The 11,057-nt window shown below is 56.6% G+C and overlaps 1 protein-coding gene across 1 annotated transcript in view; it reads right to left on the reverse strand.

Annotated features, from left to right (window-relative positions):
• Nucleotides 1-4,334: 4,334 nt before the first annotated feature.
• Nucleotides 4,335-11,057, reverse strand: part of VOLCADRAFT_120843 (uncharacterized protein) — a gene marked incomplete at its 5' end in the record, with an annotated part of 12,471 nt that continues 5,748 nt past the window's right edge. Inside the window, 10 exons of the mRNA XM_002950169.1 lie at nucleotides 4,335-5,097; nucleotides 5,304-5,402; nucleotides 6,393-6,677; nucleotides 7,325-7,558; nucleotides 7,714-7,776; nucleotides 8,308-8,399; nucleotides 8,834-8,924; nucleotides 9,250-9,345; nucleotides 9,802-10,009; nucleotides 10,658-10,995. Of these exons, the coding sequence (XP_002950215.1) occupies nucleotides 4,717-5,097; nucleotides 5,304-5,402; nucleotides 6,393-6,677; nucleotides 7,325-7,558; nucleotides 7,714-7,776; nucleotides 8,308-8,399; nucleotides 8,834-8,924; nucleotides 9,250-9,345; nucleotides 9,802-10,009; nucleotides 10,658-10,995 (1,887 nt within the window). The 3' untranslated portion in view covers nucleotides 4,335-4,716. The remainder of the gene's footprint in view (nucleotides 5,098-5,303; nucleotides 5,403-6,392; nucleotides 6,678-7,324; nucleotides 7,559-7,713; nucleotides 7,777-8,307; nucleotides 8,400-8,833; nucleotides 8,925-9,249; nucleotides 9,346-9,801; nucleotides 10,010-10,657; nucleotides 10,996-11,057) is intronic.

Here is an 11,057-nt window from a genome sequence, read left to right on the forward strand (position 1 = left end):
AAGGTAAGAGACGGCTGTTACATTACAGAGACGGCTCTTACCTGTGGTTAGCCAGGCTTGCCCTGAACATACCATGCATATAGATCCCATCTAGGACGAGAACATTTTGAACTTTCTGTGGACTGTGGACATTTTTACAGAACACCCTTGTTTGTTATGTCATACTAACCACGGCATCACGATTTGTTGTTGTGGCCAACCATCCAACATAACAATCCTTCCCCCCTTAGGGCGCGCTATTTGCACTAGCAGCCAGTGTGCAATTAGATACATAGATGTCGGTGCTGGGAGTTCCTAAGCAGCCCCCTCACCCAGGGAGCTGCCGGCTGCTGAAGCGACTGCATGGGAACTTGAAGCACTGAAATCTATGTATCTAATTGCACACTGGCTGCTAGTGCAAATAGCGCGCCCTAAGGGGGGAAGGATTGTTATGTTGGATGGTTGGCCACAACGATGCCATGGTTGGTACAGCAGAATGAACAAGGGTATTCTGTGAACATGTCCATAGTTGGGAACACGGGCGGATGAAGAAGGGGTGAGCCAATGGTTCACGATCAGTCAACTGTCCAGTTGGGCACAGATATTTGATGTTGGATACGCCAAAATGCTGTGACAAACAGTCCGATAAGCCAGGCGTCCCATCCGGGCGGTGTGGGTGGGTGGGTGGTTGGGTGGTGGGAAAGTGGTGGCAACCCTTCCTCAGGTGGGATGGAGTTAGCCGCAGTGATGCCGTTACGCTCACTGCTCTTCGCGAAACTCACCCTGCCGTGTGCCGCGTTGCGGCTGGAGCGCGGCGGTGGGCCCAGTTACCCTTGCCGGCTCTGTGGCGGCGGCCGTTGGCTGCACAGTACCTGGGCGTGGTGGTCCGGGACCGGCCGGGTCGTGAGCGCCCGGTTGTCCATTGTTGTTATTATTGTTCTTGATGGCGTTATCGGCGGCGGCGTTGCCGCAAGCCTCGATGTTGTTGTTGGCGCCATGCGCGACAGCGGCTAAGCCTTCCCGCAGTTCGCGGCTTTTCTGCGCACAGGAGAGTTCCTAATTGGCTTCCATTAGGAAGCCGAGTGCGGAGCGATAATCGTGCTCATCGCAGAACTGTCTGACTTTTTCAAACAATGTGCGATGGCAGTATTACCCTTACGCAGGGCACACCTCACATACTTATAGTAGATTTCCTGGACCTTTTGTACCAGTTACTTTGGCATGGAGGGGCTCACCTGGCGCAGCTGATAGCGCTCGTATTCCGTCTCCGTGGACTGAGCGCGCATCGGGTTGCGTGCAGGACTTACATGTAGTTTAGATAGAAAATCTTTATAGTGTGAATGTGTTGTGCTGAAGCGAGGGAGTACTCGACTCTGAGGTCCTTTTGACCGGTTGGTCTAAGATACCAAAATTGTAACAAAGCTTGGCAATCGGCAAAGCAGTCGTTAAGATAATTATCCAGCTATAGTGGTGGTATTGATAAGTCCGTTTGGTATTGGAAGGATTATGAATAGTTCTTAGGTGTGCCGTTGGTACGATGACCGTTGGCCCGGTGAGCCAAGGGCCGCCTTAGCGGCGTTACACTATAAGTGCATGTAGCAATCCATCAACGCACACACATATCGCAGCACTTCTTGAACTGCGGGAGTGGCAACGGCTTCGTGAGGCAATCCGCCTACTTGCAATACGAAAATCAATCTTTCCGCGTGCCACACGCTCACGAACAAAGTGGTGTAGCACGTCAATGTGCTTCGAACGAACCGACGAGGTCGGGTTGCTGATGATCTTGATCGCTGGTCCATTGTCGCACCTAATAGGCACAGACGACAAACCCAACTGCAAGTCACGCGACAAGTGGCGAAACCGCCGCCGCCGCTCCACTTGCCATGTACTCAGCTTCAGCCGTTGACGTAGCGACTGTCGGTTGTGAACGACTGTACTAGCTCACAGCACCAAACCAGCACTCAAAAACACATAGCCGGTGGTAGACCCCGCCTCGTATCCACGCAGCTCGCATAGTCCGAGTCACAGGAAGCATGAAGGCCTCCTGCGCCAGACTTTAGGGTTTTTAGGGTTTGGAAAACCCTAAACCCTAAAGGGTTTAAGGAATACACAATGCCTACACCGGTATGGCGAATTGGGAGGTAGTCTGTTACGTTTGTCAATGGGTACAAGGCCCGATACTCCTCATTCCGAGAGAGCACTTGCGGGTTTCATGTCCAAGCCTACAGTTGAGCACTGGCAAGCTGCAAAGGGTGTTGGGCGCTATTTGGCGGGTACTACCTACCAATTTGCCATACCGATTTTGCTGCACATCCAGAGCCTACCCAGCCGTGCAAAGCACAGTGCCATGTGACATAGGCACCAAGCCTGGATTTGCATCAGCTATCCCGTACTTCTCCACAAGCTCCATAGCAAACCGTTTCTGCGACACTTTAATCATGTGCTCCAGGCGATTTCTCTCAATCTCAAAACCCAAAAATACACGAGCCTCCCCCAGGTCCCGTATATCGAACACAGATTTGAACTTCGCCGTCAGCTAATGCAAGCAAGATGCTGAGGCTTTTCATCGCTATCAGTAGGTCATCCACGTAGGCTAGCAAATACACTCGTTCCCCATTCACGTCCCGGTAAAGCAGGCCAGGGTCAGCCTGCGACACCTTGAACTTTATAGCCTCCAGCTCTGGCCTCAGGCGCGCATACCCGGCACACAGAGCCTGTTGCAGCCCATACAACGCCTTTCCTATCGTGCACGCCATGCAGGAACTAACTACCCGCACCATAACCAGGTGGCTGCTGGACATAAACGGTTTCCTCCAACACACCATTCAAAAACACGGTCTTCACATCCATCTGGTGCAGTCCTAGATCTTGGGTCACAACAACAGATAGCAAAGCCCGACGCGTAATGTGTTTCCTGACCGCAGCCCAGACCTCTACACAGTCATAGTCCCCGCCTTCGACCTGTGCAAAACCCTTCACCACCAAACGTGCCTAATCCCGGAAACAATCTCTCCGTTCGCATCCCTCTGCAACGTGTACACCCACATCACGGGTCATGCACGAACATCTTTTGCTGGAGGTACCTCAAGTGTACAAACACGGTTATAGCCCACAATGACGCCATCTCCTCATCCGTCGCCTGCTTCCGCATCGAAGAGGCAGAAGGTGACCGCGTTGCTTCCTCAAGGAGATAGAGACTTCGCGACCGTCACAAGAGTGAGTCTATCGGGTGGAGCTCCCCCCTCGGAGCCAAAGGGGACAAGGGGGACGAAGTATGAGCTCTAGGTTGTATTCTCGACCTTATTTGACCGTGCTGTCACACGAAGCTGTGGCGGGTTGTTTGGACCACTCTCACTCTCCTCCCCTGCGGCGGGCGCGTCAGTACCGGAGTATCAGTATCAGTATCATTTGCTCCCACGGAGACAAGAACCTCCCACCCATGCTGGAGAATTCGATGATTACCTTCAACATCGCGGGGCATCGAAAGGCCTTCTCTGTCATCATCATGGACTCCAACCTTGAGACAGCTCTGTCCGAACATACCCAGGCAACCAGTCTCACATGGGCTTCACATACTGCATGGCTTGCAATTGTGGTACGTGGCCAGCACAGCCACCACCAAAGCTGGTACCCCCTTTTGACGACATCAACGGCAAGAGCTCTGGGATGTAACCGATAGGGCAATGCGAGGGATCGCTGCCACAATGAGTACACGGCACTAGCTGCCGCCCATCATAATCCGCTTCTTACCCCAGGTTAAGGAAGTTTGTCACTTCGCAAGGAAAAGGGCCCTGCCCCCCACGGTGCTTTTACCCCCCATCCCCCCCAATTCCCGCCACACGCCCCGCATCCGTCCATCCGTCTGTGCATCCATCCAAATCGGGTTGTGTGGGGGGACACCTAGGTTTCTTGCCATTGTGTTTTCACCAACAGGAAATCCAAGTGTTCAAGCCCTTTGTGTCTTTCTTTGTTTAATTGTTGGTCCGCCCCACCACAGACAGCCGGGCCTCCAATGGGGAATGATAACAAGACGCGGTGATAACACCCAACGAGCTGAAATCGCATTTGGCAGATGCGGGGCTGCAGAATTATAGCAGAGGGTGACGAGGAGGTGTATTGCCGCCATTCGACCGTACCACCCACGGCGACGCAAGACCCTATGAGAATACGCAAACGTTTGGCTCGCAGCTCCAAGTTCTCTCATCCTCTTCAAACCTCTCCCCCCACCAAACCCCCCAACCCGCACGACCCTGCCACTCCCTTTTGAGACGCAGCTGCTTTCCCACCTCCATCAGCGTACGCCAAACTCCCCGGCCCCCACCCCGCCCCCCACGTCCCAAGGGATATACATACAGATGGGGAATGTAGTCACAATGATAGGTTTAGCCAAAATGTCTACGAGCAGCCGTCGTAGGGAAGCACCACCTCTACTAGCTGCATGTGCATGTGCGTGTGTGTCCTGGTTATGCATGCACATTTTTGGTATGTGCGTGTGTTTCTGAGCCGCGAGGAGTGTTGAAATGTGTCCGTCTGGAATGTCTGAAATGCCAGTCTGTCAGTCAGTCAGTCAGTCAGTCAGTCAGTCTTGTCTGTATGTGTGCCTCGTGCGCATTGCAACTGTATTGTCGACAAAACATCACCCGCACCCAACCCACACAACACAACTCCACACGCACCCAAACCCCCTTACCCTCCTCCTCCTCCCTCCTGCCTCCTCCCCTGCCTCCCCCTCTCTTATGGCTCACTCTTCAACAATCGCTCCCGGTCTCTTGCCGCCTCCACCTCGCGCCCCGCCGCCCCGCCCCCGCCCGACTTGGCAGCCCGAGGCCCCCCTATCCCCCCCCGAGCTGCCCCAATCCGCGACCACAGCCCCTCCGCAGCCGCCGCCCACACACCCGCCGTCTTCCGCCAACCCCCCGCCGCCAGAAGACCACCACCAGCACCACCACCTGCTGGTGGTGCTGTCGCTGGCGCCCCCGCCGCCTGACTGTCTTCTTGCAGGTAGGCCGACAGGGAGATCTTGGAAAAGCGCAGTACACTGTACGCCAGGAGTACGACAAGTATCGCCAGTAGTACTAAGCCCCAGCCGCTGATGGACGTGCTCCGCTCAACCACCTGCGCAACAAAAACACACATCACAAGTATCCGAATTAGTTGGGTTCGTATCATATTGCAGAACTCGTCTCTTTTGATGCCTTCCTACGCCACGAAACGTTGTGAGGCAGGCTGAGATGCAGCAAACACTACGAGCACTCAGCCGCAATAGGATCATACGAGGACGGGGCGTGTCCCCACCCCCGGTCCCCCCCCCGCCCGCCCACCTTCTTGTCCTGTACGAGCACCTCGAACCGCTCCTTCTCCAGCGGCGCGGCGGGGACCTGCTGGTGGTGGGGCTGTCCCTCTGTCGCCTTGAGCTGTGCCTGAAAGTCCAGGGAGGGCGGGAGGGCGGGAGGAATCATATGCACATGATATAAAAAACCAACGGCAACGGGGATCGAAGAGGGGAAGGGTAAAAAGAGGAACAGGGGGAAGTGATCGGCAGGGGGCATGTAGGAGAGGGCAGCCAAGCCGGGGGATGATAAGCGGGGCTGTCCAGTGGGCTGATCAGGGTAGGTAGGTAGGGTGGCTAAACAAACAACTAGGCAGGCGGCTGGCAGAGGTTAAGGCCTGACTTCTGCTCCCGGAGGTCCTGGGTTCAAATCCGCCTGCTGACCCCTCGGTGTTTGAGGGGTGTCGAAATGGGAGGTGGCCCCCCATCTTATGGACGGTGTAGGACGTGATAATGGCAGCTCGCGAGCTGACCAGGAACTAAGTTGTGGCGCTGTTGATCCGCTAGATTTGGTTGGATGCTGGTGGTGAGTTGCTGAACCCAACGAATACATTCTAAAATCGGATGGGGTGAACGGATTAGGGTGCCCCTCTCGCAGGGGAGAGCAGGGAACTGCCTCCAAGGGAAAGGGGGCCGCTGGTGGAGCTATACCACCCTGTAACATCATCAACTACTTCAAATAGGCAGTGAAGTTAGTCGGCCCCAAATGGGAAACGCATAACGGATGAAATTCCGTATCACTGCTCGAGGTGTGCGTTCGGTGCCTGCGCGTGTTAATTCCGCACCAGGCACAGACAAACATACTCGAGAACCTTTTCACAGATTCGCCACCTTGGGCCCTACATTCCTTCCTTCCCATCCCTCCCCCTTTCCATCCCTCCATTAATGTAGTCTTGGCGGCTAGGTAGGTAGTTTTCCGCAATTGTCATGACTACATGATCGCGAGGACTGCTTCTTCACAACCGCCGACTGGTTAGTTGTGCTTTCTTTACATCTGCCACAGCAGTCTCTTTCCTTGGCATCAGCTTCACTCGCTCGTGGTTCGTCTTTTCCCCCCTTTCCCTCCCTCTCCCCACCCCACCTCCTCCTTCTCCTCCTCCTCTTCCTGGTAGTCCTCCGCAGCCACCACGTCCTCCTCCAGCTCCTCATCGTAGTCGTCAGCAACCATCGCACCGCCGCCTTCCGCGCCGCCACCCGCCTCCACTACACCTTCCGCGCCGCCATCCGCCGCATTGGACACGCCCACTTCCCGCTCTTGCGGCGGCAGCTCCAGATGGTGGGGTTGCTCCGAAACCGCAGTGCCCCCGGGCAGCAGCTCGGCGTCCCCGGGGTGAATATCCGTCACGTGGCTGATGGTGGGTAAATCCTGCAGGGTTGCGGGCGGGGGGGGGAAGAAGGAAGGGGGGAAAGGGGGCTGGTAAACACACGCACACATATCCACCACAGCGCTGCGTTTTTTGGCGCAGGACAACCCCACTACTACTAATACAATGGACACATAAAGACATACACAGGCGGCTGGCAGAGGTTAAGGCCTGACTTCTGCTCCCAGTTGACCCAGTCGACCCGGGTTCAAATCCGCCTGCCGGCTCCTCGGGTGTTTGAGGAGTGATGAAATGGGAGGTGGCCCCCCATCTTATGGACGGTGTAGGACGTGATAATATCAACTTGCGAGCTGACCAGGAACTAAGTTGATGCGCCGTTGATCCGCTAGATTTGGTTGGATGCTGGTGGTGAGTTGCCGAACTCAACGAATACATTCTGAAGTCGGATGGGGTGACGGATTAGGGTGCCCCTCTAGCAGGGGAGAGCAGGGACTGCCCCGGGAAAGGGGGCCGCTGGCGAAGTTAACCACCCTGTAACAACATACATACACACGCATCGCGGCTCAGTTTATGAACTATTCAAACACACACACACACATGCACACACACACACACATGCACACACACACACATGCACATCCAACCAAACAGCCCGAAGGGCAGCAACGTATCCGGCAGCAACGTATACCTTCGCCTCCGGCAGTGCCACTCCAGGCGGCACCACCACAAACTTGCGCAGCGGACCGCAGTTCTGGTCGCATGCCGCCCCCACGGAGGCCAGGTACACGGCGTACATGCGGTCCCCCGCCCCCGCCAGCTGCATGGGCGCACCCCCCAGCTGGAAGTCGTGCGGGGAGAGGCGGGCGGTGCCGGGAAGGTTCCAGAACTGCTGAGGAAACCGCACGTTGACGAGACGGGCGTCCTGAGGGTATACGCGTGTGTGTGTGTGTGTTTGGGGGGGGGTTTGGGGGCTTGGGGCTTGGATGGGAAGATGTGTGAGGACGCCAACCCTAACATTAAATAACACACACGCATAACACAGCCCAGCGGCCCCTCTGCCTCACCCCCCTCCCTCACCTGACCCTCCGACCACATCAGCACCAGCTGCTCGCCGTACGGACCAAACCCTAGGGCCCACGCCTGCCGCCGCGAGAGGAACGGGACCCCGGAGGGGCGGTGTAATGGGGTCGGGGGGGAAAGGGGTGAGAGAAAGGAAAGTACGACTGAAGGGGGGTTAAGAGGAAGGGGGAGAGGCGAGGGTAAGAAGGGAAGGTGAGGACGGAAAAATTAAAATCAAAATCTCCCTCCCTCCCCCGAGGAAAACAGCTGCTGAAGTCCAAAGAGAGGGAAGAGGGGGTTGAGTGACACGGGGAATTTCAGTGTGGAAAACTCTACCTTGGCGGCAAGGAAAAAAGAAAAAGAGGCGAGGGGATATACGCTCAAACCATAGACCTGTAACCCCAACCACCTCTCAATCCCCCGGCCCCCCAAAGGAGGGGGAAACAGAGGGGAAATAAGGGGGAGGAAAAGGGGGAAAGGTAAAGTGCCCCCGGGTGAGCCCCCCCCGTCCCCCGCCCCCCCCAACACCTGCTCATGGCCCTGCCGCCCTATCTCGTATGTGGCCGCCAGCTGCAACCTCCGTTCCGGGGGCCCCAGGTGCAGGGCCACCACCTGGCCGGCCTCCCTGGACGCCACGTACACCAGCCCCTCGCACTCGTCCACCAGCACCGAGTGAACCACCGGCGGGATGGCAACGGATTCGGCTGCGGACGGAGGGGGCCGGGGGTGGGGGGTGTGAGATAAGAGGGGTATGGCATATATATACATATATATGTGTGTATACAAATATGTGTATATTTAGGTGTATATACATACAGACATACAGACATGCGAGGACCCTGAAGGAAGGAGGGGCCCCAGGTTGCTTGGCTGGAAGAAATACACAAATACATCATCATAACTCGCACAACGTAACAGATACATACATCCTGTCACGACTGCATGTGACAAAACGTGTGGGTCAGGGCACACGCCACCACGACCACTACCAATATACCACCAACATATTTGCAGCAGTGGCGGCGTTAAGGCCCACCAAGAAAGATACGGCCACGACATCTCGCCTCCACGACCACATTCGCATACATACATACACACTCACATACCCCTCTACGCCCACCCACAAACACGCGCTCACCCTTGTACCTCCCCTCCGCATCAAACCAAACGACCCGATCGTTGCAGTAGCCGTCAGCAACCAGAAAACTGCCGTCACGGAGTACGGCAACCTAGGGGGGGGGGTGTTAAGGGTGGGGGTTGACAATCCCCCGTGTGTGTGTGTGTGTGTGTGTGAGAAACACAGGCCAAGACGCGACGTGACTGGGGTGTAGCAGGCTGGAGTACGGGAAGGCGAGAACGGGGGCAATCTTTGTGTATATGTGTGCATGTGCGTGCAACCACTGGCCCATAACCACCCATTACCCGGGCCGGGGACCCCCCCGACCGCTTGTGCTTCGTCGTACCCCCCAAGCCCCCCTCAGAAGGGCAAGTCGCTCCCCCCCACCCCACCCCACCCCACCCCACCCCGCCCGCAAGTACACACGACCAGGGTACCTGAGTTGGTTTACAAAACTGGTTGGGTCCGGACCCGGGGGTCAGTTCCGTGCCCATAGCTAGCAGCAGCTGCCCCTCCGGCGTGAACTTGAGGACCTGAGGCATTAACCCCCCCGGGAGCGAGTTAGTGAGCGAGTGAGGGCGGGAAGGGGAGGGGGGAAGGGAGGAGACGGGAGGGGAGGGAGAGGGCGGGAAACATATGCAAAGAGCAAAACGTCAACACAGCTGAAACGGCGGGAGGGGCATTATGTGCCAAATCAAAGGAAACAAAAAAAGGAGGAAAAAGACAAACGAGTTATATGCCGGGAAACAATGTCCAAGTGCAGTTAAAAAGCATGATGCATCTCCGTCCCCTCCACCCTCCGGCCCCCGGGCCCCTTTTCCTCTACGCAGCTGCTGGTTGGTAATCCAACGTCTCCTCCTCCCCCCCTCCTCTATCCTTCAACATCCGGCGCATCAGTCTTTCCTCCTTGGCAACACCTTCACTCGCTCCCGGTTCGTCTTTCCCCCTCTGTCCCTCCCCCCCTCCTCTCCCGTCCCCCCCCCTTTTACCTGATGCCGCCCCACATCCACCACCCACACATTCCCATCTGCGTCCGTGGAGATCATGTGGGGCAGGTAGAAGGTGGCCGCACCCCAGCGAGCCAGCACCGTGCCATTATCCGGGTCCAGGCGGACCACCACTGCCTCGGGAACCGGGCGGCTGCGGGTGATGCGGTTGGCGCTGTCAAAGGTGTCCCCCTGCCACACGCCGGAAGCCCTGAAAGGAAGGGGAAGGGGGGTAAGACGACCCACGAGCGAGTGAAGCTGATGGAAAGGAAAGACTGATGCGCCAGAAGGGGAAGGGGGGAAGGAGAAGAGGGGTAAGACAAACCACTGGCGAATGAAGCAAAAGCAGATAGACGGATATACTCCAGGAGATGAAGACAAGTGCATCATCATCATCATCATCATCAGGGATATTTACAACTGACCATTGATGACTTGAATAGTGGTCACGGAGGCGACATGGCCATAGCTGGGTTGCGAAACGAGTTACTTACTAGCTGATGCCAAGTCAAAGTCCAAAGAAGATAGAAAGGCGAAAAAGCGGAGAAAAACTACCTAGCCGCCGCAGAGATGAAAGGAAAGTCTTTTTAAAGAAAGCAGGAAATCAAAGGAAGCCGCAGTGGTGAAGTGAAGAACTGAAGGCGGCAAAGAGGAAAAGGTATCGGAAAGTGTACCGTGAAGGACAACGCAAAAGTCACAACGGAACAACTGCTGACGTCCGAAGCACCAACCGCCCCGGGGAATGGCGGGGAGGGGGATTCATACGACGACAACGATGATGATGATGATGATGATGTCGATGGTGGCATGCATGCATACATACAAACATACAAACAAACACCAGCCGCCACCTGCCCACCTGTACAGCACCCAGATGCTGCCATCCGGTCCCGTCGTGACGCTGGTGGCATCACCAAACCGACCCCGGGGGTCAACCACCAGCTGGATGCCAGTCCCCGTCCCTCCGCCGCCGCCGGAAGAACCACCACCACCACCATCATCGCCGCCACCACCGCCAAAAAAGTAGTCGCCCTCCTCGTCCTCTCCCCCCTCTTGCTGCCGCCGTCGCCTCCTGCCCTGCCCCGTTTTCCCCTCTCCACCACCATTAGTTTCCCTCCCGTCTGCAGCACCAGCACCAGCACCAGCTCCAGCACCGGCAGCCGCCTCCCCCGGCAGCGCCAGGACGGTGCCGTCAGGCTGGGGCGGCTTCCAGAAGGGTGAGGGGTCTAGCTCCAGGGTAGCCCCCCGGGGGAGGGCAC

The sequence above is a fragment of the Volvox carteri genome (genome assembly GCF_000143455.1).
Source record: "Volvox carteri f. nagariensis unplaced genomic scaffold VOLCAscaffold_17, whole genome shotgun sequence".
In the NCBI taxonomy this organism is placed as follows: domain Eukaryota; kingdom Viridiplantae; phylum Chlorophyta; class Chlorophyceae; order Chlamydomonadales; family Volvocaceae; genus Volvox; species Volvox carteri.